Source organism: Rana temporaria, chromosome 1 (assembly GCF_905171775.1).
Source record: "Rana temporaria chromosome 1, aRanTem1.1, whole genome shotgun sequence".
NCBI lineage: Eukaryota > Metazoa > Chordata > Amphibia > Anura > Ranidae > Rana > Rana temporaria.
Genome location: NC_053489.1, coordinates 569,193,357 through 569,220,895, shown reverse-complemented (window position 1 = coordinate 569,220,895; position 27,539 = coordinate 569,193,357). Strand labels below are relative to the sequence as shown.

General features: G+C 41.5%; 1 protein-coding gene across 4 annotated transcripts in view; it reads right to left on the bottom strand.

Moving 5' to 3' along the window:
* Positions 1–10,333: 10,333 nt before the first annotated feature.
* MTUS1 (microtubule associated scaffold protein 1) overlaps positions 10,334–27,539 on the bottom strand; it is a 110,835-nt gene continuing 93,629 nt past the window's right edge. For 3 of the 4 annotated variants that reach the window (XM_040334589.1, XM_040334588.1, XM_040334591.1), the window contains 7 exons: positions 20,847–21,061; positions 18,769–18,874; positions 18,307–18,380; positions 18,106–18,228; positions 17,359–17,475; positions 13,343–13,440; positions 10,334–12,227 (listed from right to left, as the gene is read on the bottom strand). In XM_040334589.1, the coding sequence (XP_040190523.1) occupies positions 12,011–12,227; positions 13,343–13,440; positions 17,359–17,475; positions 18,106–18,228; positions 18,307–18,380; positions 18,769–18,874; positions 20,847–21,061 (950 nt within the window). In that variant the 3' untranslated portion in view covers positions 10,334–12,010. The remainder of the gene's footprint in view (positions 12,228–13,342; positions 13,441–17,358; positions 17,476–18,105; positions 18,229–18,306; positions 18,381–18,768; positions 18,875–20,846; positions 21,062–27,539) is intronic. The other variant, XM_040334590.1, reaches the window with a different exon arrangement.

Genomic DNA, 27,539 nt, shown 5'->3' with positions numbered 1-27,539 from the left:
AGCCGACGTTATTGTACGGGCTCTCGCGCAGGGGAGCCGACCTGTCGCCGTAGAACTACGCCGGCTGGTCGGCAAGTAGTTAAGCTAGTGCATTGTTGGATCACTTACCTTTTCCTTCGATTTCCCTTCTAAATGTTTTTTCCTTTGTCTGAATTTCTCACTTCCTGTTTCTCCTCAGTAAGCTTGCCCCCATCACCCATGGGGGTTAGTCAGCCAGAACAGCTTACTGAGGAGGAACAGGAAGTGAGAAATTCAGACAAAGAAAAAAACATTTAGAAGGGAAATCGAAGGAAAAGGTAAGTGAACCAACAATGCACTTGTTTAGAGGAACCTATTTAGAAAATAAAAAAACGAACCTTTACAACCCCTTTAACCTGTCCTACTTCAGAGCGAATACGCAAAACATGCCCAACACATCCATTTCTCCCCTCTGCATATCGGAGCATGAATATAGAGACGTATAAAGTGGCTGTTATTCTGTAAATCATTTCAGTGGAAACACCAACATAGACCTAGAATTACAATAACTAGAAAGAACAAATACATTCCACAAACATGTCATTTATACATCTTAAACATGGAATTGCTGTTACCAAACATACCAGATCATGCAATTCTCCACTCCCCGATTTCATCGCTACAAATCTTCTCAAAAAGGGGATATAATTTACTGACACGTATCTTTCACCAAGTCTAAATATATAGGTTTCATTAAAGTGATACTAAACACACGCTGGGGGAGATTTACCACTCGGAATCTGGTGCAGCTGTGCATGGTAGCCAATCAACTTAACTTCAGCTTGTTCAATTAAAGGGGTTGTAAAGGTTTTTTTTTTTTCACCTTAACCACTTAAGACCCGGACCTTTAGGCAGCTAAAGGACCCGGCCAGTTTTTGCGATTCGGCACTGCATCGCTTTAACTGACAATTGCGCGGTTGTGCGACGTGGCTCCCAAACAAAATTGGCGTCCTTTTTTTCCCCACAAATAGCGCTTTCTTTTGGTGGTACTTGATCACCTCTGCGGTTTTTATTTTTTGCGCTATAAACAAAAATAGAGCGACAATTTTGAAAAAACGCAATTTTTTTTACTTTTTTCTATAATAAATATCCCCCAAAAATATATAAAACATTTTTTTTTCCCTCAGTTTAGGCCGATACGTATTCTACCTATTTTTTGTAAAAAAAAAAAATCGCAATAAGTGTTTTTCGATTGGTTTGCGCAAAATTTATAGCTTTTACAAAAAAGGGGATAGTTTTATTGCATTTTTATTACTACTAATGGCGGCGATCATCGATTTTTTTCGTGACTGCGACATTATGGCGGACACTTCAGACAATTTTGACACATTTTTGGGACCATTGTCATTTTTACAGCAAAAAATGCATTAAAAATGCATTGTTTACTGTGAAAATTGCAGTTTGGGAGTTAACCACAGGGGGGGCGCTGTAGGGGTTATGTGTGACCTCATTTGTGTTTCTAACTGTAGGGGGGTGTGGCTGTAGGTGTGACATCATCGATTGTGTTTCCCTATATCAGGGAACGCGCGATCGATGACAGCGCCACAGTGAAGAACGGGGAAGCTGTGTTTACACACAGCTCTCCCCGTTCTTCAGCTCCAGGGACCGATCGCGGGACTCCAGCGGCGATCGGGTCCCCGAGTCCCACGGCCGCGGAGCTTCGGACCGAGTGCATGCGCCGGCGGCGCGTGCGACCCCATGACTGGGCTTAAAGAGCCACGTACATGTACGTGGATGTGCCCAGCCGTGCCATTCTGCCGACATATATCGGCGTGAAGGGGTCCTTAAGTGGTTAATGCATCCGTAACCCCCTCGGGAGAGAGCTTCCCAGAGGAGGGTTAGCTATTGTGGGGAGGAGCCTTGGTTTTCTCCTGGGAATTCCCCAGGCCTTTGTTGATATTGTGAAGAGAAGCCACGAGAGCCGCCGGGGGGACCCCAGAAAAGGAGGATCGGGGCCAAGTATGACATGTTATTTAAAAAAAAAAAATTAACCTTTACAACCAGTTTAACAACTTGCCAACCGCCGCACCCAGATGTAAGTCAGCAGAATGGCACGGGCAAGCACATTGGCGTACAGGGATATCCCTTTAAATTTGCCACCCAGCTAAGGGCGTTCGCAGGTCCCGGGAACTCGATGTTCCCAGGCTGCCCGTGATTGCGGCCGGCAAAGGCAGAACAGGGGGATGCCTTTGGATACAAGGCATTCCCTTATTCTGCCTAGTGACACTGTCACCGATGGCTGTTCCCCGTGATCGGGAACGGTCATCAGTGACGTGTCACGTGTAGCCACGCACCCCAACAGTAAGAATCACTTACTGACTTAACCCCTGCAGCGCCACCTAGTGGTTAACCCCTTTACTGCCAGTGTCATTTTTACAGTAATCAGTGCATTTTTATAGCACTGGTCGCTGTAAAAATGACAATGTTCCCAAAAATATGTCAAAAGTGTCCGATGTGTCCGCCATAAAGTCGCAGTCACAATAAAAATCGCTGATCGCCACCACTACTAGTAAAAAAAAATATTAATAAAAATGCCATAAAACTATCCCCTATTTTGTAGATGCTATAACTTTTGCGCAAACCAAACGCTTATTGCGATTTTTTTACCAAAAATATGTAGAATAATACGTATTGGCCTAAACTGAGGAAAATATATGGGGATATTTATTATAGCAAAAAGTAAAAAATATTGTTTTTTTTTTTCAAAATTGTCGCTCTATTTTTGTTAATAAAAAATAAAAACCACAGAGGCTATCAAATATCACAAAAAGAAAGCTATTTGTGGGGGAAAAAAAGGACGCCAATTTTGTTTGGGAGCCACGTCGCACGACCGCGCAATTGTCAGTTAAAGCGACGCAGGAATGCTGTCTCCTATGGCAACAGTTCCTAACACAAACGTAACAGTTCCTTTTTCTTTCACTACAATCACTCTTTGTAGTTCTTCAGCCCACTGAGCTACCGGTCTCTCATTAGACCCACTGAATCCATTGAGCGCTTCCAATCTTCACGGTGGCATCTTGCTCAAGTGTCACCCCCACTTCTCTGCTGGGTCCCTAGCTTAAAGTGGTTGTAAACCCATTTTTATGACTTTTACCTACAGGTAAGCCTATAACAAGGCTTACCTGTAGGTAAGGAGAATATCTCCTAAATCTGCACGGTTTAGGAGATATTGCCGCATGCGCAGGGGGGGATCTACGGCGAAAGGACTGGCAGCCGCCGGACCTTGCCGAGTTTTAAATCTCCCGCGCGCACGCAACGTCATCGCCGCTCCAGCCAATCACAGCGCTGGAGCGGCGATACCCGGAAGACACGCCGAGGCAAGATGAAATCTCGCTCTGCGTGGACCAGGTAAGTGCTACACACCTCGTTCCGAGGTAAGTATTTCATAATGAAATAATATGCGGTGCATATTAGCTCATTATGACTTTTGCCTTACAGGAGAAAAAAAATAAAAAATTTCATGCGGGTTTACAACCGCTTTAATAATCAAGATACCTCTCAGGCTCACCCCCACCGGCCTGCTCAGCCCCTAGCGTGACACACAAGGCTTTATTCCCTCTGAAGTTTCCCGATTCTTCACCGTTCCCGGTTGGTGAGAATACTGCTCCAGTACTTGCTTCAATTACTCGATGTGGTCCCCGGTAATAAGGTGGATAGTCCCTTACTGGCGACAGATTCCCCTCTACCTCCGACCACTGCAGGTTCTCCGGCCGGTAGAACAGTCACTTTTGGTTGAACTGCAAGCCGTAATCCCAACCCTGGCACTGCTCTTGCTTCTGGATAGGCCCTTAGACAGCCAGATGTGCCCAGGATAGGCCCCATCTCCAGCCCAGCAGCCCGGGCAATACAACACAACACACGTCCACCCAGACAGCCCTCCAGGTGGCACAGAACACTGATAACCTGACTCCACCCAAATATATAGGCTTTCCCAGCAGACCAAAGAAAAGCCCTGCCCATTGGCAGATACACCTCATATACCCATAACCTGACCTTGCATTGCCCTTCTCATATCTAGTACCACCAAGTACCCAGCTACCTAGTGGTAGAAGAGAAAAGTGCAACAAGGCCAAACTTAGGGAGACATCAATAGATCTCTATCAATCTACCAGGGTAACTACTCCTGGCAAGAAAATTTGTGAGGAGCAACCCTGCCTAAACTCCAGGGTGCTACATCTACAATACACTTTACAAATGCTTATAGGAATGCTGGCACTAATCTGGTGATTATAGCAAGACTCTACCTAGCACTCTGGTTTGTGGAAGTAACTGCCCTGTATTAGTATCTAGAAGCAGATTAAGGGAACCCTGTACTTTTCACATGCATCGTTTTTTTCTTTGCTTCTGGGATTTTCTGCATCAGAGAAGGACCTCATGTCTAAAGGAAGAACCTCCAACAGCTTTGCACTGTTATCCATAGGAAGGGGAAAGTAGTTTGGTAAGTTAAAAACCTTGCTCAGGTGCCTGCTATTCTTTCGCCAAAATAAAACTGTGGCCATGCCGTTTGCTCCTTCTACTGCTTTGCTTAACACCTTCCAAACTCCATTATTTTTATTAAATACCACAATGCCATGTGCTGAGGGTACGTTTGACAATAAGCAGCCAATACTGTACATGAATACTAGCTGTCAGACTAAATTATCATTGACAGCTGTGGTCCGCACGAATGATTAGTAACCAGGCTGGACTCTTCATTCACAAAATGAACCCTCAAAAGGCTGCAGCCTGTAGATGGCATCGCACCCCTTTTTAATACTGTAACTTTCTGCAGATTTACTTTGACTATAAATTGTCAGATTCAATTGCAGTATTAAATTAACTAATGGCGAACCATTTTGTCCATTTGACAGCCTATAATAAAGCATAATATTATAGAACTAAAAAATAGTCCATCAGATAAAAAGTATATATATATATATATATATATATATATATATATATATATATATATATATTGGTATACACACTTTTCAAGTTAAAGCGGTTCACCCTCCATAACAACATTTTAGCATAAAATTAGGCATGCGCTGTATAGCGCCGTGAAGAGCCCAGACCTACTCCGGCTGTCTTCGGGGAGCGTGACGTGCCAGAGCCGGCTGTCAATCACCTTCCCTCTGGATAGGAACGCCCATTCCCAGCGGGGAGTCGGAATCTTCAATATACGATTGCACAGTGAGTACCGGGCTAAAAAAATAAATACAGGCGCTACTATGCCTAATTTTATGCTAGAGGAATTTTTTTTTTTTTTTTTTATAGGGTGAACCCCCGCTTTAAACATGCATGCAGTTGCTGCTTAATTTGGCCTGGGCATTGACACAATGACCTCTGATCATGTAAGAGTTAAACTAAAGCACAGAGTTGGTTTTAAAGGTGCAAACTCCAGGGATTTTCATCCTTTCTATACCATTTAGAGTTTTCTAGAATATGCTACAAGAATATCAGGTTCACATGGCTGTTTGACTCGTTGGAATAGTATCTGTAATTCCACCAATAATCAATAAAAAATTGCTGTGAAGTCACTACATGTGGTGCAAGGATATTACTGGTATATTAAAGTGCAACTCTAGCTAAAATGTAAAATGCTTGGGACAGGGAAACATTAGAATCCCTAACAGATTTTTATTGCCGTCTTTGTTCTCAGTGAAAAAATATCCGCTCACTTTGTCTTTGTGACCATTTTAAAATGGACACTAGACGAGGAAAAATAACCCGCAATAGGCAATGAAAACCTGACAAGAGCTTTTAACCTCTTTGTTGCAATTCTTAAAATGTTTAAATGAAATCTAGCAGAAAGAAATACAAAAATGCTAGTTACCCGTCTTCAACTCCAATCCATAAGCAAAGACCAAGAAGGTCAGAACTCTGGACCTGCATACTTGTTCTGAGTCCGATACTTGGTCCCCTGGCTATCATGCTAGGAGAAAACAATGACTATTGCTAGTGGTTATAGCCTCTGGCAAGAATTGTATGCTAGAAATCCAAACAAGCTGGTTGTACCCAAGTCGATCGATGTGGGTACAATCAGCACGCCCATAGATGGATTAAATCTCGGTCAGTCCCTGCTGAACCAGCCGGGATTCGAACAAACTATGGCTGGCTTTTATGAATGAGTTGTAAAAAAATGTGTGTGAATTAAACACTATGGTGTCCAGTAGAGCATAGATCTGCTGTCCGTTTTGCACTTTTTTTTCCCTCTGTATGTGGAAAGCTCTTTACTTACATGTCAGTCACATGCAGACCTGACAGCAAAAGTGGTTAAATTTCAAAAAGATTCACTGGCAGCCCCTCTATTATCCAGGCATAATGCGAGTACATTTTGGGTTTTGTTTTTTACCCCCATTTTAAACAAAGCCTCTAAATACCCTTTTTCAGCTATATTAAGGCTACTCCGATCCAGGGCTACAGCGGGAGGGGTCGAGATCCCACTCTGACATGAGTGGGGAGGTTACGTGGCTGGTAGGTGGTGGCGCCTGCTGTGTAGATCATACCATAATTGTGCTGGTGCTGATAAAGTGAAATATAAAGTGAAATATGTAAATGCTTCTTAGATTAAATTAAGTGAAAAAATATATACAAATGAAAATAAAAATATGAAATATATATATTAGTAAATAAATGTGTCACATATAGATCTGGTAATGCTCAATACATGCATAAAGTCCATATGATATTGCATAAAGTCCATAAAGTGATTAACATGCTGAATAATTAATTTTCTAAAGATATATTGCTGTATTATAAAGTGCTGATTAATCCGTGCAAAAGGTGCTGCATGCCACTCTTAATAGAATTTCAGGTGATTCACTCTGTGCACCCTTCCTCTGTGCTCGAGTGTTTCCCGCACTCACCAGATTAAAATCCCCTCCTGGGGTAGCAGGCATCCACAGTGTACGCCCTGTGCTGCGCTCTGGCAAATGTTTTCTTGTTCCCCTGTATATGGCCTTTTTATCCAGAAGCCACTCAAAAGAAGGAAGAAAGGATTCCCAAATAGTGTGATACAGTTTAAAAAAACGATGTTTATTAAATAAAATCACTGGGTACTCACATTTGATTCAAACAAATCAGGCGTTTGTATATATCCGTGGAAGTGTTGTAACAGCGGACATCTGTTTTTTAAACGGTATCACACTATTTGGGCATCCTTTCTTTCTTCTTTTGAGTGGCTTCTGGCTAAAAAGGCCATATACAGGGGAACAAGCAAACATTTGCCAGAGCGCAGCACAGGGCGTACACTGTGGATGCCTGCTACCCCAGGAGGGGATTTTAAATCTGGTGAGTGCGGGAAACACTCGAGCACAGAGGAAGGGTGCACAGAGTGAATCACCTGTAATTCTATTAAGAGTGGCATGCAGCACCTTTTGCACGGATTAATCAGCACTTTATAATACAGCAATATATCTTTAGAAAATTAATTATTCAGCACGTTAATCACTTTATGGACTTTATGCAATATCATATGGACTTAATGCATGTATTGAGCATTACCAGATCTATATGTGACACATTTACTTACTAATATATATATATATATATATTTCATATTTTTATTTTCATTTGTATATATTTTTTCACTTAATTTAATCTAAGAAGCATTTACATATTTCACTTTATATTTCACTTCATCAGCACCAGCACAATTATGGTATAATCTACACAGCAGGCGCCATCACCTACCAGCCCCCTTTTTCTCATATTTATATTCCACCCCGGTGGGATACTTTTGTAGGGGCAGCCACTGTAATCGAAACTCTTTTATACTTATTTGCATTTATTTGCATTCATTTCATTGTCCTCCCTGCAAAACCTATATACATATATTTTTTTTCCGTGGCGCGGATTCATACTACCTTTTCAGGTTACGTGGCTGCTATAGCCCTGAATCTGAGTAGCAGTGCAGCCGTGAGTCACGTGACCGGCCTTATTATAGCTGAAAAAATTAGTTTTTTTCCCCCCTTTTAAACAAAGCCCCTAACATACTTGCATTATGCCAGGATAAAATAGAGGGGCTGCTAGTGACCATTGTTAAACTTTTTTTTCACTACTAATAGCGGCAGGAGGAAAGGGGGGTACAGAGACATAGAAACACAGAGCTGCAAATGATGGAGGCACATAAACTGACCACAGTAATCAGGGCTCAGCAGCCATGATTATCCTGGTCAGTACACAGAGGGGGGCACAGGAACAGGTAGGATCAGCCAGGTTTTCTACAGCTTACAGAGGGGCAGGTTAGACAGCACAAGCACTGCCATCTAACCTGCTATGAAGGAAGAGGGGCTCACTTTTTTTTTTTTTCAGCACAGCAAATTGCACCACAAACCACTGCATGTCGCTATGGTGAATTAGGCTGTATTGAAATATCACTTGTGACATTTCCAAAAAACAAAGTACATTTTGTCCAAACAAAATATTTTAGCTGTCCCCAAAATTAGTTTTAGGTTTCCATCCATAGTCCATGATCCCTTAAAAAAAAAAAAATAAAAAAAAGTGCTAGGTGGTTATCAACGCTGGCCCTATCATTTGCTGTGGGTCACTGCTGGCCCTGGTGAATGCTGGGGTCATCATTGGCAACACTGACTCCCAACAATGAGGCCAATTTATCTCCCACAATCTATTTGGTGTATCCCTATGGCCCGAATTTGTTTCTTTAAACCATTGCAGACCAAAGGGTGGTACACTACAAGCCACACATCATGGCAGACCAATGGGGAAAGGGTGGTACACTACAAGCCATATATCATGAGGAAACACCCACTTTGATCATACCAATAAGTATGCAGCAGATGCCAGGCTACATGCACTGCATTAAAAAACTGATTTTTTCACTTGCTCACCAGCAATACAAGGACTCCAGTTAAATTATATCTGCTTTTATTATAACACATGATTTGGGAGACTTCTCTCCTCCACTTTTAAACATGGAAATGGGTTTGGGACTTTGAATGAGGCATGTGAATGACACATGCCTCCATCCCCGAAAATTGAAAAAGAGAAAGGGTTGGGACTTTAAATGAGATGTGTGTTGATGCAAACAGTATGTATAAGTAAATAAGTAAAGTTGTATAACTTTTACTCCCAGCACAGCATCTTCAGAAACAATTCACTGAAGGTGATATTTAAAGAGGCAACAAGGAAAGAGGCACAACTAAGTAGACGTATGAAAAGACACTTTAATAGGCATACAGTTTATGCACTCACATTTAGTGGAAGTATTAAGAGCATATCAGCCCCAACAGACAGTCTGTTAAAAAAGGAGCGCAGCTTGCCGTACGATTGCAGCGCACATGCTCAGAAAACGCGTACACTATTGGTGACGCCATCTCCCTGCTGCCCTCCCTGCCCTGAGTTCCAAGCCTTGTTCCGACAGAGTTCCTCCATAGTAGCTGGCATCCATTCACACGGAGTGAAACCATCTCAGCAAGCGACGGAGCTACGCGGACGGGGGGAGCAGTCTGCAGGAGAGGCCACCTTGACTTAATTGGGACCGATATGCTCTTAATACTTCCACGAGTGCATAAACTGTATGCCTATTAAAGTGTCTTTTCATACATCTACTCTGTTTTTTTCAGTTTTGGGAACCTGGTTTCTGTTCTTCTATGACAGCAGCCCTTGGAATTTGTCCCTTTATTTTCCCACACACATTAACCCTTTTTACATGGACCTTGTGAGACAATGTATTTATGACACAAAGGAGTTGATTTACTAAAAGCAAAACCACTCTGCACTACAAGTGCACTTAAAAGTGCACTTGGAAGTGCAGTCGCTGTAGACCTGAGGGGAAGCTCTGAAATGAGGGGAAACGCTGCTGATTTTTTCATCCAATCATGTGCAAGCTACAATGCTGTTTTTTTTTCCCTTGAAAGTCCTCCTCGGATCTACAGCGACTGAACTTCCAAGTGCACTTTCATTGCACTTTCAGGTGGACTTGTAGTGCAAAGTGCATTTGTCTTTAGTAAATAACCCCCAAAGGGTTGTTAACTGGGAGATACGAGTCCTAGCTTTTGAACATATACCCGTATTTTTTGATATTTAAAGAGGACCTGTTGAAGAGAAATATAGGAATGGTCGTTACGCATAGGTCTTTAAATAGTGTTCTTCCCTTTTCTTCACCTCAAAGAAAGCTGCGACTGGTTTCAGGTCAGCGATTCACCAAGATGTCGACTCTGGAGCCCATGCACCTTTAAGAATAACTCGACACCACAATGACACGCCCCCCATTTCTCTCCTGGCTTTTCAATATACTAAACATTGGGCAGTTGTACATCATTTGAAGCATAGGATAACCATGCGCAAAAAAAATGACTCAACAGAACAGAACTGTATGAAGTAAATTACTGCACCAATAAATTTATTTTCTTATTACATGTCAGAATATATTTCCATCATTACAAACCAAGCAACTACAGATTTATTATTTCTTTTTACATTTACTAAGTTTGCTAGAAGCTACACACATTTGAATGATGCAGATGAAAACAGATAAAACAAAATACACAAAATTTATCCTGTGCCCATATTTGTCCTATCAGTGACCACATCAAAGTCCTATGATAAGAAAGACGGAACAGGGGTACAAACCAATACAAATTGGTGACAGCCCGGACCGTCTTTCCCAGAAAGCCCAGTGGCAGTATGAGCAGGACTTCAATGCCTAAGAAGTGAACACAAAACAAAAACAGAAAACCGATTTTTGCTGGGTAATAAAATTCTTTGGAAAATTTTTTGGAAACTCTGCAAACAATTTAAACTAAACCGCACTGCAATAAATTGTCAGGTCAACAGAAGGTAAAACCGTAAAACCCAAGTCATCTGACCGTTCCGGCAGGTCTTTTTGCTGAATAGTGGAAGAGATGAGCTACATTAAATAGTATACAAGCCTTCCTTCCTGCTTTATATTCTGGTCTCGGACAAAGTTGACCTTATTGTAAGGCAAATACAGACTTATTTAATTAAGCAATGTGCAAACTAACTATTGATTGCCAGCATCCAGAATTAATCTTTTACTGATTAACTCCAGTAAACTGAATCCAATTGGTTGCTGGGGGTTATTGCACATAACTGCAGTTCTTAAATTAGCCTGTTAGTGGCAGTTCCCCTTATATATGGTCTTTTGATGCATGTACCTTTCAGGGTGTCCGTTCGACCCTGATAAATGAACTCCCAACTGCTGCAAAGACACAAGCTCAATACAGATAATGTTACAAATACACCATGTGATGCCTTTTGCATAGACCCGAAAAGGAACGTTATGTAGCAGATGTTCAGCACAGTAAAAGTGCATAGTTTTTATTTAACAGACTCAAAACACACCATTTTTACATTTTAGAGACCAAGACAGTCACAGGGGCACAACACGAGGGTCCAAAAACCTTACTAGATAGTGTTCTGATGCTTCCATAGAAAGGTTTACAACAGGAATAGGCAACAATGTATTGTGCTGAGTTCCTAAAGCAGTAACACGTTTTTTTTAAATACAGACATGTTTCATGGATATAGTCCTGTACAAAAGACAGAAAAAGAAAAAAAAACCCTAACAAAACAAACACACAGGCAGCATGAGGCACACAATTTAGGTGCGTTACCATCCATCTCATTCACTTTACAACCACCCCATCCAAGGGGAGAAAAAAATTACAGGTGATAAAGAAACTATAGAAAGTTTGTGATCTTTTATCTACAAGCCCTGAGCTTTTTTCCCTATATACTCGCTGTAGGTGAAAAAAGGCAAAATGCAAGAACGGCTGTATCTTGCTAGGTAAGTGCTTTGTGCAACAATGTTTATTTCCCAGTCCAAAGTCTTCTCTTTAGATAAAAGAAGCAACAAGAACAAGTCGCCCTTTCATTTCCAGTAGGTCGAAGAAGACTTCTCCCAAATTCCAGTTGTGTGTAATGGTTAGATAGCTAATATAGCTTTTATTTTCCACTGTACATATTCAAAGCAATCTCACCGCCATGTCCTGAAATGTTTCGGTGAAGTCTAACCATTGTAGGGGTGTCATCTGGGTGACACTGTTGGGCTGGAAAAGGAGCCCGAGTTCCGTGATGAGTGAAATGGGATTCCGGGGGAGGATGGAGACAATTTTTTAGGACTGCATAGATCACCATTGTGCAACTTCCATAGGAGTTCTTCATTTTCCATCGAGAGCCGCTTGTTCGCCTTGGACTCTTTGTCTAGAGATCGCTGCAGAACCTCTTGCTCCGTAGACAGCTGCCTACAATGGCAACATTTGTAAGTCAATTTTGTGTACAGACATAAACATGGGGAAAAAAAACAAAAAAAAACATGAAAGCTGGATGACAAATCTGTTATAGCGGTATAGCTGGCTTCTGGTAAAGTAAAACCAATACAGACAGCATGATTTTTTTTCTTCAAGCAATCTCTATTGCTAACCTCAGCCTTACTTCACTATTTGGTAAGCAGCCAGTGAAGTAAAGGAACATCAGAGATAAACAATTATTCCCAGTCAGTGACTAACTGAAGCGTTTCTTAGTTTATTAAAAGCCAGCAGCTACAAAAAGCATAGCTGCCGACTTAATAAACCGATACTCACCTGTCCCACGGTCCAGCAAAGCGGCCGACCCGGAGCACCGCTCCTCTCCTCAGTGCTGTCATATCTACTGTGGGCACCCGGCTGTGACAGCTTACAGCTTTATGGCCGGGTGCGAGTCACGCTGCACTCTGCCATTGGCCAGCAATCTTCTGGGACCTGTGTTGAGTCTCAGAAGATAGCTGGCAGGGAGGGGCCGCCAACGGCCTGCAGGTTAAAATCTGCTTTAATAAAGCTAGGATGAAAAGGACAGCGCCAATATTTCTATCCTTACAGTTTCCCTTTACACAACATGTAGTCGGCAGATTTTTCCATTTGTAAAAACATTACAAATATATAACCTACATAAGCGAATATATGGCCTGTGAAATGTGTTACTATTCTGCTATTGGTCCCCTCTGCATTTATGTCAGAAGGTAAAAGAAGCAGATCACACCGACACATGTCACATTAGAAAGGAAATTGAGATTTTCATAAGTCCTGAAATAACCATAATAATACAATCACCCAACTCTAGAAGTAGTTACAGAAGCAGTTCTCATAATGCTGCTTTGCCAATTGCTCAGGTCCTTGTCAAAATATTAATAGATTTATAAAATTTCTTAGAAATGTCTGCAATATCAACTCACTGTAAACACCAAAGATGTCAAGAATATAAGTGTGTAAATCGCACCCATTATAAGCACGCTCAACTTGGACTCTATACTGAAGATCATGCACTTATCTCTAGCTTTACCAACAATTCACTGAGTGCACTACAAACCAGATCAATGTTTTACCTTGAGAGCGCTATGTGATTCGCCATACGAGCTTTAAGATCCTCATTCTCCTGCTGACATTTGTTCAGCCGTTCTACCAGAATTGTATTTGTCTCCACCTAAAAAAAAAAAACACACATCTTAAATGCAGGACCTGCCAGGTCAACCATAAACAGGATCTTGTGTTTGAAAAGGGCATGAGATTGCCACGTGCGAGTCTAATTACATAAAACGAAACATTCATTGTTCCCAGAATTATGGGTGGAGAAGCAGAAGCACACAAGGAATACAAAAAGTAAATGTCACAGCAAGACCAAAGGAACAAATTGCGTGAAATCCTGCACGGTTGACACTCCCAACTGTATGCCGGAGAAGCAGCATGTATGTTTTTGTAGTTCTGTGAACTGCGGGAATACTCGATTTTATTATTATTATTGCACTCACAGACAGCCACACAGAGAATGGGTTCCTTTTACAGGACCAGAATAACTAATACAAGGAACAAGGCAGTACTATACTTTACACTGCTGTGGAGGGCAGTCTCGTTTACATTTAGCAAGCCATTTGTAGAATGCACATGACATCATAGAAATACCAACACTATGAGATCACCGATAGAACACCAGTAATAGTATGAGGGACAAGCAGGTGCCACTGCTCAACACGCTTCTAACGCAAACAGGCAGGGAAAATGCACATACTTGCTTACTTTCAAATTGCTTGATGAATCATGTACAAAACATTTTATAATCCCCAGGTGACAGAAAATATTTAGTGCTGTACAATGTCCAACATTAATACAAAAAAAGAATAGAAAAAATAGTAAATCCTAAAATTTGTTTGGTAGCGTGTGGCCTGCCATCATTCGGATATTTACAGTAAAGACCCAGGGGAAAGGTCCAAAGGTTTGGTCATCAGCCAATCATATTTCAGCAGTTACCCTTTAGATGCAGGTTAGACAAGACCGACGAGTGCCCTTCATTTTGGAAGGGTGTTCAAAGGTTCCCTAGTTGGTCATGTGACAAGACATGGCAGTTAAAGAATAAGTTCACCTTTTAGAAAAATAATAAATGCACACTTTTTTGCAAGTAAAAAAATGTGCACTTATTATTTTCTTCTTTTGGAGTCTAATGCCTTGTACACTTGACCGGTTTTCACGACGAGAAAACTGCCATTTTTTATATTGGTCGTGAAAACCGGTCGTGTGTATGCTTACTAGCAGTTTTCTCTACGAAAAAAATGCCCGCAAAAAAAATTGAAACCGAGAAAAATGGTCATGTGTACGAGGCCTAAAGCATTACACCAGTGATCAGAAGACTGCCGACGCAATGCGCGTCTCCTGCAGAACTGTCAGTGTATCTGTGTGCCACACATCCCGTACAGTCAGGCAGATACACTGACAGGAAGAAATCAATGAATTACCACATCGCTCCAGAGCCCTGGTGGTTGAGAACTATAAGCCGACAGCCACTAAGGATGTTGGGGCTTGTAGTTCATTTACACACAGCTGCTGCGCCTATTTAAAAAAGTGACAGCTAGTATGGGAAACTTCTTCCCACACTACTGCCACAGGGGTATTAGCGGCTGCAGCATTGGGAACATGTTCCACCCTAAAAATGGGTGGAACATGCAACATGTTACCAAAGGTGAACTTATCCTTTAAAGCAGTAAAACACCCTAAAACAAAATGAATTACATTACATATTCTTAGAAGTGGTGGCTGTATTTGTTTTTTTTAGGCTTTGCAATTAGTGGGTTGAGACAAACCATGTAAACAATAAGGGGGGTGCTTGCAATGACCAGCTTTTATGTAAAACCATCATCTCAAAAACAAATAAAAAATATACTGCTGTAACTCCATAAAAAGGTTTTAATTCAGCTTTAAATTTGTTAGCCAAGTCCATCAAAATATTCTAGTGCATCCAAACACTACCCTCTTCCCAGATTGACAATGCTGCTGTCCAAGGGTGATTCCATTGCTCCGCCATACATTGTAGCTTCCCTTAAATGCAGGGTGTGTAAGAGGGGAGGGACCTTGGTCCATTAAAGGACTTCAAGAAAGCAATTGTATGGCGAGTACAAAAATCTAATCCAACAGAGGGGAAGGGTAACTGCTGTTAACTGCATGCCCTCCATCTGTATCCTGCAAAGCAGACAATGTAGGTGTTTTAGAGGAGGAATGGCATAGATGAGACCCTAGTGATCCCACTGAGCATCCAGTGCTTTTGCTAGACAATCACTGTGCCTGCAGACAAAACTTTCCAGTTATCGAACCTAGAGGTCTTCACTGGGCATAACCCTCCTACAAAACATGTCCTGGAACCAACCACTTGGTGTAGGGACCACTCCCTTGGGTCCAGGTGCTGTTGATTGCCGAAATTTGCATGTTAATTGTCAGCACCTGGCGGAAGAAGTGGGACTACCTGCCCAGGACAGGATTTAAATTGGCTTTCGTGTCGCAAAGACAACCCTTCTTCACTGGTGGTTGATGTACTCCATCACCATGGAGTTGTCCAACTCAATTTGGACAGGATTAACTTCCAGCAGGAGAGTCCAACCCTGCAGAGACAACCAAATCAGAAGTACGAAGATGCTGATAGGAAAAACAGACTCCTCCACTGACCAAGTCCCCTGTACTGACAAGGTGCCCTAGACTCAACTCCAGCTCGAAAGGCTGGTATCGGTCAAAAAAATCTTGAAGATGGGAAGGACATCCCTGATACCAGAGCTAGCTTCCTGAGCCACCAGGCAAAGAAAAACATGGACCTCAGTTGCAAATAAATAAGTGATTGATTTGTTGCATGACGACAGAATGTTGCACTATAGAGGTCTGGCGTGAAACTGGGCAAATGGAACTTCCTCAAAGAAGAACATGCAGACTGTTATGCAAAAGTAGAGAGTTGAAGGACTGGACTGGAAAAGCTAGGGCTGCCAAGGCTAGCACCTTGGTGAGTGGGTGGAGTCCCCACATCAAAAGGTAAGAAACTTGGATGCACTGGCAAAATGGGGACAAACCGGTACCAATCTGTGATGCTCACAGAAGCCAGAAAATGTCCCTGGCAAAGAAGCAATGAAATACAGGTGCATTTCATAAAATTTGAATATCAAAAAGTTAATTTCAGCAATTCGAAAAGTGAAACTCATGTGTTATAGATTTAAGCATTTTGTTCTTAAAATTTTGACGATTTTGGCTTACAGCTGGTGAAAATCCAAAATTCAGTATCTTAGAAAATTAATTTACGCAAGACCAATAAAAAAAAAAAAAAAAGGATTCAAGGTCTGTCGCAGAGAAACCACCAGTATAGATAATGAATTAGGAACCTGCACAGCTTGGCTAACACTGGAGAGTGGACTAGGATTTTCAGAACTGGCCTGAATCTACTAGTAGCTGACAATAGAAACTTTTAGAAATTCAAGGCTGTAACAAAGACCACCATTAAAAAAAAAAGAAAAAAAAGAGAAGGAAAACCTGCACTTGTTTGCCAACTGGGGATATTTTAAGTATTTTCAGTATACCGCATAAGCACTTGCTGGCTGACTGGGGAGACTTCCAGAATTTTAGTATCTGGCATGAATTCACCAGTAGCTGCTGATACTAGCAAACAAAAACAAAAATAACTAAAATCTTCCAAATTAACAAAAAACAGCAAAACTAAAGAAAACAGGTCCACCCTCCTGAGCACACTAGCAAAAAATGCATTTGGGTGGGGGTATCCTGTACTTTGTGTTTCTTTTTTTGGTGCCAGTGTTTATTTCTCCTGTAGGCGGCAGATTAGCCCCAACAGTCTGTTGAATTCCCTCAACAAAAAATAAATGCACCTTACATCGTATATGCATATCAGTATTGGGCCTACTTAATGAGTGAAGTTGCAACCCCCCCCCCACCCAGTGTAGTGATATGAACAGTCAACCTAGACAGAAATTTTGGACTGTTTGTTACCCGCTAAAAAAATGGTATGTTATTTTTCAAGGGAATAACAGAATGATAGGGAATATAAATGGTCCCTACCCAAAAGGAAACTGATGAAAACGCTTACCAATTTCTCGATCTGCATCAGTTTTTTGTCTTGTTGATGCAATTTCTCGTTTTTGATTTCCATAACGGCCTTTAGACTCTCCAGCTCCTGTTCCAGATACATCACCTGGGAGTTCTTCTGCACAGAATGGAAAAAACAATGGTTATTCCACCATGAGCATTGTAACCTTGCTTACTACTTGCCAGAAGAGGTGATCGGCTGGGAAAGTGTGTTACTACATCTCTCCAGCGGCTCTAGAGAAATGAGAGTCAACGCAGAAAAAGCCTTATCACTGAAACAAAATCCAAAATAGGTTGTCCTACAGCAGTAAAATGGGAAATCCACTAGGGACACTCGTTTTTGTGACAATCAGGGATTCCCCTCCTTTAGAGGGATTTCATCTCACTTTGTTTTGTCTATGGGACAGAAAGTGAAGAGCCGTCAATAGGAGTTATAACCCTCCCTTATTCCATCTAAAAATAAAAAGGTGTCAAAGTCTGTAACAAACAGTACTCCCATCATTCCTAAAATGGCACCCCTTACCTTATCCTGGTTGTACAAGAACACCTGAGCTAGTCTCAAAGGATCCTGTTGGATAACCAGCCAAGATGGAAGGCCTCTTATACAAAACCAGTAAATTGTGCATTACCCTACTGCACAGTTCAGGTAGTTTATATCCAATCATTTTTGCATCCACCACAGTAGCATACTGTAGAGGGGATTAGTATGTAGAGGGGATCAGGAGGGCATAACAGAGGTAATACTGACCTGGGGGGTTCTCTCTTTGGATTGTTTTCTTTGTTCTTCCTCAACTCTTAGTTTCTCCTTTAGAGATTCATTCTCCTGTTTCAGTTCTTCAATTTTTTTCTTGTAAAAGGAAGAAATTGAAATCTAGGTTTAGGTAATTAATCTACTTATAGTAGAAAAATAGATGACATGTAAAAAAAACAAAAAACAAAAAAGAAAAACCTCTAGCTCAGCTTGTTTTTCTTTAAAGGAGTCTTCTAACACTTTATTCTCACGTTCTTGGCTGTCTTTCAGGCCTAGGAAAAAAGGATGAACATGTTACATATGCAAAAATAACAAAATTAAGATTGTCCCATATTCGAGATCGTAAAACAATAGAAGTCATTTTTTAGGAATGAAAATAAAGATTTGAAGGGATCCACTGAAGAGCCAAGCAGAGTTGGGCTGCTACCTAGCCAATACATCATCCATGGCATTTGGTGGTTAATGGTTCCTGGCATTTCAAAAGGCAAGCTGCCCCATTCCAGCTAAATCTACCAACACCACTGATAAAGACGACAGTTAATGCAAAAATCACACCCCCAAGTCCCCCGAGGTACAGTCAGAATCATGCAAGAGTCAAAATATATTTTAACCGACAGCTAGGTGTGATTCATACCATCAGCATGAGATAAAATATCATACCTGTCAAGGACTTGTCATATTCGCTCTTTATGTGTTCTAGATCCTCAACATGACTAACTTCAGCCGCTAGCCTGTAGGCTTCATGAGTGCAATTCAGATCATCAACCTGTAAACAGTAACACAAAATATTTAGATTTACCACATTTAAGTGTGCACAGCTAAACCTTTTTTTTTTTTTTGATAGACAGGTTATTTGTCAATCCTATTAGTTTATTTTTTGCCGTCTCCCCATTAGGGAGATTTCCCTCAACTTCCTGTCCTGGAGACTTGGAGGCAATATTAGAGGAAAGCTTACAAAAATAAGCAGAAACCCCAGCATAGACAGTCACCACGTTGACCAAGTCACCAGGCGTTTTTATTTTTTTGTTCAGCATTCTTGCAAGAATATACATTTCAGACATGTATTAGAAGCATTTTCCATGTGTATTCAGGCGTTTTCGTTTTAGGAAATAGAAAGTACTAGATGGAGCAGATTAAAGCTGGAGAGCTGCTGTTTGGCCAGAAAACGCGCATAAAAAAACACGTGTCATGAATTCCGGCATGTTTTCATTGAAATCTATGGAGCCAAAAACACTTCAATCTGCCCAAAATGTAGCTCAGGTACTTTAATTGAGCAACAGGTGTTTCACTACAAGTGAAAAATGCTCAGATGCGAAAAGGGAATATTGAAAACATTGTGATTTGGCTTGTGGAGCATTTCTAATCTTAACGCATCAAAACACTCAGGTGTGAATGGGACCTTACTCTGGTGACAATGTTTTAGATCAGCCTCTGCTGATCTCATCCTCACAGCAGAGCAGAGAGCAGGAGGCAGCACAGTTATGGATGGAGAGCGGGAGTTAACCTTTCAAGTTAACCAGCAGGTGAATGGTTGCTAGGACGCAGGGCAGCCCTAGCAACTAATCACTAGCTTGTTAATATTAAAAGTTATCTCTGGAGGCTCTCGCTTCTGCCCTCTGTCCATAACTGTGCTTCTGCTCTCCACTGTTGTACACCTGTGTAAGGTAGGAGAATTAAGTTAGGACACTGGTGTGTGTGTGTGTTGGGGGAGGGTGGTGGCGTGTGTATGAATGTAAAGGCAGCAGGTGTTACCCCCTTCACACTACTGTTAGGTTAGAGGATTTTGCCATGGGAGCCAAAGAAGACAAGCGTGTGTGTATATAAAGGGGGTCAGAGGACACAACTGTGTGTGTGGGAGATGTGAAGGGGCGGAGGGTTACATACAGGACACTACTGTTGGAGGTATTGTGAAGGGGGGGCAGAAAGCACTACTGTAAGCAATATGGAGGGGGGGAGAGAGAGAGAGAGAGAGAGAGAGAGAGAGAGAGAGGAGACCACTGACACACTATGGGGTGGATTTACTAAAACTGGTGCAGCTTTGCATGGTAGCCAATCAGCTTCTAACTTCGGCTTGATTAAGCTTTAACAAAAAAAAAAAAAAAACTGGAAGCAGAGCTGCACCAGATTTTTCACTTTCCAGTTTTAAAATCAACTCCTGTGTGTTCTTCATGCTGTCTTTATTAGGGGCTTGATAATTAACTAAAAGAAAAAATAAATAAAAACAAGGGCAGCGCAGTCCAGGGACCTTTGATGTCTAGTGAAAAAAAGAGATAATATGGGATTCCCACCTAGTTGTAAAAGCCGCAGTACTCACCAATATTTTTGGGGGGGTGCAATCTGATATAAAGTATGACCAAAAATAAAAAAGAAACCGACTGCTGCACACCCTAAAGAGTTAACTACAAATTTTATTGAAGCTATAAGCTATATCAAAAACATATATAGGACATAAAAACTGGTCCCCTATAAATATTTATAGGGGATCAGTTTTTATGTCCTATAAATGTTTTTGATATAGCTTATATAAAATGTGTAGTTAACTCTTTAGGGTGTGCAGCAGTCGGCGACCTTTGATCTTCCATGTTGTCCAGTTAGATCGCCAACCCCCAAAAGTTGTCTAGACCGGTTTTAGATTTTCCCTTACTTTCTGTCTTGGTAACAATGATCGTTAGAACAAATAGAAAGGTCACAAAAAGCATTAAATAACTGACAACGGTCATCCACCAAGCAAAGTTTACCTTCTCCTGAAGCTCATTCTTGTACTTCTCGGCTTCCTCAATGAAGATGGTCTGTAGTTTTTCGCACTCTCCTGTGTAGAACTGCTTGAGCTTCTCCTCCAGGTCAGACAACTCGGCAATGTGCTCATCCTTCACCTTTTGTAGGATGCCCTCATAAGCAATCAGCAGGTCATTCTTCTCCTTTTCTAACGTCTCACAGGTACTGGATGCAGATACTGCACAAAACAAAGGCAAGATTAAAGTTGAAATCAATTTACAGTAAACATTTTTAGGTTTAAGCTCATGGGTTAATGCCTTCAAGAAAAAAAAAAAACATTACAAGGAGTATGTGAATGTTGACCTTCATAGGATCTTGATCTATACAGGCTTAATCATTCGCTTTATGGTAATTTGGTCAGCCTAAAGTAAACCTAGATAAGAAACGGAAACACTCCAAGTAAGCTCACTGTGTGTGAAATGAATTGGGAGCCCCGATGGGTGTTCTGCTGTCTTGGAGCTTCAATAAACCCAAACAGTACATTTCCATATTTGAACTTGCATTGATGTTGGGTGTATAGATGATAAAGGATATAAACTTTGTTCCAAGCTGCAGTTAACTTCTCTGCACCAAGTAAACCTGGGTTCTGTCACTTCTGAAAACAGGCAGTCTTTTTGCTGACTTCAATCATTTACACTATATTACCAACAGTATTGGGGCGCCTGCCTTTACATGCACATGAACTTTGAGTTGGCCCACCCTTTGCATCTAGGAATGCATGGGACTGTTTGACCATTCTTCCAGAAGTGTATTTGTGAGATTGGGAACTGATGTAGACGAGAAGGTCTGGCTCGCAGTCTCCACTCTAATTCATCCCAAAAGGTGTCCCAATGGGTTGAGGTCAAGACTCCACCCGAAACTCCCTCTTCCATGTCTTTATGGACCTTTCTTTGTGTACTGTTCCAAATCATTTGGCGGGTGGGGGATTAAGGTGTGGGGTGTTTTTTAGGGGTTGGGCTTGGCCCCTTAGCTCCAGTGAAGGGAACCCTTATGGCGCCAGCATACCAAGACATTTTGGACAATTTCATGCTTCCATCATGACTGCGCACCAGTGCACAGAGCAAGATCCATAAAGACATGGATGAGCAAGTTTGGGGTGGAGGAACTTGACTGGCCTGTACAGTGTCCTGACCTCAACGCGATAGAACACCTTTGAGATGAATTAGAGCGGAGACTGCGAGCCAGGCCTTCTCATCCACATCAATGTAGTCTTCCCAATATTTTTGGTAATATAGTGCAAGTCATTCAGCATAAGTAAGCAGATTGGTTTGGAGTCAGTGACAGCAGTAAAGTAAGAGCATTAGAATGACCGCTTGGCAACAGGCATTTTCAGAAGGTCAGAGGTTTTGAATGGTTTATCCTGGCAAACAAGTGTCAAGCTCTCCTTGGTCATTCTTTTGTGGCCCAGCAGAACATTTGTTTCCACTTTAAAAGTACATACATTATTCAGTAAAAGACTGATGAACCATTCATATTCTAATGTGCAATATCGGCTTATTCCTGTACAAAAGACAAACAGTTCAAAGATTAGCATGGAGTTTGTAGGTTTCCTCCAAGTGCTCAGATTTCCTTCTACATTTCAAAAGATATACTTGAAGACCAGCTGGGTTTGTAGGTGGTAGCTTCTTTAGGGGACAGGGATAGATGTGAACAAGAACACATATTATATATAAATACATACACACACACACACACACACACACACACACACAGGAAACATTGGCCAGCCATACACTGTGGTAACATTGCTGGTTTAGCAGGAACCAGCCAAGATTTGAACTGTTAATGGGCAGAATGAATGTACCAAGTAGATCAAATCAACTTTGAAACATCCAGCCTGCCGGATTCTCTTGAGATTAACGCTAGTGGCTGCTATAGCCGTTAGAAATCATTGTCTTCTCCCGGTGGAGATGGCTCACCCCATCCGCCCCAACACCAAGAAAAGACAATTGCAGATTTCCCTGTCACCACTGTCTGTTTTGATGGGGGAATCGTGCTTGCAAGCAGTGGTTGCAGGAAAGAAATTTGCAGCGTGTTTGGCATGGCTTACCAAAAAGAATCCAACGTCCAGGGGACACCATTTGAGATTTAAGCTTCCTATACTGCTGCACTTGAACCCTCCATGTCACATGGATTCAACTGCATGTAGGGTTTGCAAGGCCTCGCTTATCACAATATCAAAGTAGATGTTGCTTTTTCTAGTACAAAATGAGTGCAAAAAGCTTTCTTGCAAATTGATCTTCATTATGATCAAAACACCACCTCATTAATGGTGACAATACAAGAATATACACAAAGATGTATTTGAGTCTGCCGATTATCTGCAGACATACAAAAACCTTGCAACATAAATGTGGCAAAGGACTGTATGTTCTATGCACAAGTTATCCATCTTCAGTCAGGCAGTTCACTTGTGAGGACTTGTCTATATACAGCAGTCAAAATGCATAGAATGGAATTTACCAGCATAAAATTGCCTCGCAGCAGTAATGAGTGCACTTGTGTCAAGAAAAATTCAAGGTAAAACATTAAAAAACGATTTGCATCACATAAACATTCAATGAAAGCCTGCTATACATTTTTAAGCTCTGCTGTGCTTTATTAAGGGTAGCCCTTATATTAAATCTCCATTACCCCCTGCACAACAGCCGACAATTCCCAGCCAGACATTAAGATCACCCATGCCGGTTAGCGAAAAATAATGCCAGAATGTAGCATTTTCCTCATTGACTTCACCAAGAAATATGGCAAGCAGCAGTGATTGATGAGCATAGGGTGAAAACACCAAGAGGACTTCAACCTGTCACAAAACTGGAGAATTCCACCATCTGACACTACCTAGGGATGACCTTCAGTAAAATTGCAAGTCCATCGATCAACAGACCCAGAGATTTGATCACTTGAACTTCTTTACAGCTTTAAAGTCGAGTTTGAACCTCACCAGTTTCTGTAGTGTTCAGCTCAATTCTCACCCAAAACTGCCACCCCTTCCCCATTCATCAGTTTTTTAATGCATATGGGAGGCTTCTCTGAATAAGGACACTCATGAGATTACCTACAAAGCCATCCACAACTCTGCCCCCAGCTACATCACTGACCTAGTTTCTAAATACCAACCTGTACGTTCTCTTCGTTCTTCTCAAGACCTCCTACTCTCTAGCTCTCTCATCACCTGCTCCCATGCTCGTCTCCAGGACTTTTCTAGAGCCTCTCCATGCCTATGGAACTCCTTACCCCAATCTATCCATCTATCTCATTCTCTATCAGCTTTTAGAGGATCCCTGAAAACCCTTCTCTTCAGAGAAGCCTACCCTTCCCACACATAACTGTTTTTTCATTTGAGTCCATCTGATCATCCCCCACAGCTAACTACCCTTTGTTCCACTTGACCCTCCCTTCTAGATTGTAAGCTCTAACGAGCAGGGCCCTCTGATCCCTCCTGTATTGATTGTATTGTGACTGTACTGTCTTCCCTGATGTAAAGCGCTGCGCAAACTGTTGGCGCTATATAAATCCTGTATAATAATAATAATAATAATAATAATAATGAGATGGGTCCAGCCAACCTACTTATAACTATATATGGCTATATTTCTGTACTTTTTCCCATAATTTAGTAAATTTTGAGCTGCAATAAACATTTTCACATAAAGAAGCAATTATTTTTAAGTATCATATTTATCCGCGTATACCACGCACTTTTTTCCCCTTAAAATCAGGGCAAAATCGTGGGTGCGCAATATACGCCGATACCCGCGCCGTGTTTGAACCACTGCACCCACATATACCGAGCGCAGTACACTCTGGTATACTCGGGCAGGCTCGGCTCCTCTCGCGGTCACGTCCTGTGCGTCCTTTACGCGAGAGGAGCCGAGCCTGCCCGACTGTACTGTGCTCGGTATATGTCGGCAGAGTGGTTCAAACACAGCGGGGGAAGCGGAGATTCGACTCGGAGACAGCGCGGGAGGACACCACGGACACCACTATGGCCGCAAAAGGACGCCGGACCGGACAAGGCCGCCGATGGACGCCCTTGCAAGACACCAAAACTAAGTATAAAACATTTTTTTTCCAGGAATTTCAGGGCTACATTAGGGGTGCACGCTATACGCCGGAACGCGTAATGGGGAGATAAATACGGTATATAAAATAGTCTTGATTGACTTGACGTTTTGTTTGCACTTAAAGGGGTTGTAAAGGTAAAAGTTTTTTTTACCTTAATGCATCCTATAAAAATTACATAACCAACCTCATGGGAATTGACATATTATTCGATTTGGTTCCCATTTTTCTTTCCTCTAGACGTGACAAACTCATCAAAAACAGCAAAAAATTTCAACAATCTATATTACGATCACTTGCCTTAATCATTAAAACTTGAATAACAATCCTTTCATAACATCACTTCCTGCTCTTTTATTTTCAGAAATGGATTCCACAAATGTATACTGCCAATGAGATTTCCAGGCAAAGAAAAATTGAAAGATCACTCCATCATTTGGAGGGCAGAACCACTTGGCTTATATATTGAGAGGATTCGACATTCTGACATAAATTAGAAATCGATCCTAGCAAACATCATAATTAGTTATGTGAGGATACCAACTGTACAAGATGAATTTAAGAAGGAAACCACCATTAAGAAGAACCCAGAGGAAGCTTAAATTGAACTTGAACTCAGAGTGAAAATTTGCTATCTTTTAGGGAACATCTAGAATTGTTTACCGGTAATTGTGCCTGAGCAGGACCCTGAAAAAACACAATTGCTTTTAACTTTCCCTAAAAGGGGCACCACCTGACAAGTCACTGTGCATTGCATACATCCTTATAGCTATATACTGTATGTGCTGGGTGAGATCGATCAAAAGACACTGCAGTCTGACTGCCAATCTCACGACATTTGGAGTGAGATTTGGTGATGCCATCTCCTTGTTGGAGCAGAAGCTGCTTTGATTTGATTCTGCGAATCTCTAATTTCTGCATCCTACCAGTCATCGGGGGGCAGCTCTGACACAAAGATGCAAAGCCATTTAGACTAACAATGAGAAGTTGGGACTTTATATGAAACTTTCAACTGAAAAAGTGATACTGGGCAATGGGTGTCTGACCAATAGATTGTATATTATAACTGTACACACTGAATCTCTGTATCCCGCAACACAGGAAAATATATACATAAGAATAAAATGTATTTCATACCCAATACATTATAGCATAGTAATTGTAGTAGCATTGTAAAACGTCAGACACATTGATCAATATATCACATAGTACGTATATATATATATATATAAAAAAAAACAGCATAATGCAGTAAAACAGTAAAAATAGTAGAATGATCCCATATAGTAAACATAATAGAGGAATCGGAATGGCTCGATGTGTTTAGTGGAAACCTCCACTCATCAGGAGCAGATGCTGGTATATACCTAAAATTGACAAGTATTTACTATTAGTAAAGGGTCTCTAACAGGAGAGTGTAGGAAAAAATAAAAAAAGAAGAAAAGTATGAAACCGTGTGGAGCAAAAAAAAAAAAACATCCACCCATACTTACAGATCACCTTTTGGTCTGATTGATAGCGATGAGGGCTGCAAGCCGGCCAGACAAGTCATCAGTCCCGAGAGCTGAGGTGGTATATCCCAAGATAAGATGTTGGAAAAAAAAACCCAGGGAACAAATGTCCCTGGGAGTAAGGGACCCCATGGATGGTCAAGTGGAAAGTGAGTAGCATAACCATAAGCTATCTGCAATGGGTATAAAATAATGTGTATTGTTATATATACGGTGCTTACTTGAATTAAAGGAAGAGAAGGGAGGATCTGTGTTGACACCGAAAGATAAGTGGGAAAAGTGGGTGGGCGTTTTTGTGAGGGAAATTGCGGAGCGAATTCCTCTGCTCAGGTAATGGCGCCTCCCCTCCTTTTCGCCAGTGTGACGTGGGTGGTCACCCTTGATTACACTAGTTGATTCTCCCCAGTTCGACAGATGCCTCTTGTGATTATTGGCCCCTGTGGACTTGTGGCACCACTATGGACCATGTGTGTTAGCTTAGAAGTTTAAGGTATCCCATGGTAAATTCTCTCACTTATTTTTTTATTTTCCTTCTTGGTGTGTAGCCTTTACTTGCATTTATCAATCCCCATGGTTTGGGATATTATTACCATGACTATCACTTCACACCTAGGCATGGGTTATTCCCTTCTAATCGCTTTTTTCTCCACTTATCTTTCGGTGTGAACACTGGTCCTCCCTTCTCTCCTTTTTAATTCAAGTAAGCACACTTGTCAGACACCCATTGCCCAGTATCACTTTTCCAGTTGTATGTTTCATATAAAGTCCCAACTTCTTTTAGTCTAACTGCTAAACAGGGATGGAGGCATTAGACCTAGAATTTGTATGCCTCATATAAAATCCTAAACTCCCTACCCCCCCCCCCCCTTCTATTCCAAAGCCCTCCCTCTATCAAGCTTACCACCTCCATACAGAGATAATGTAGAACAAGTCATGCCAATTCAGTAACAGGAGAACGAGTGACCGCTGGAGCCCATGGTCAATGCTGGTGACTAGCCCTTAGCCTTCTTTCCATGTTTTAGCATAATTTCCAAATGACAGATCCTCTAATGGGTCAGGTCACCCAATAGTGATTTTTTGTTT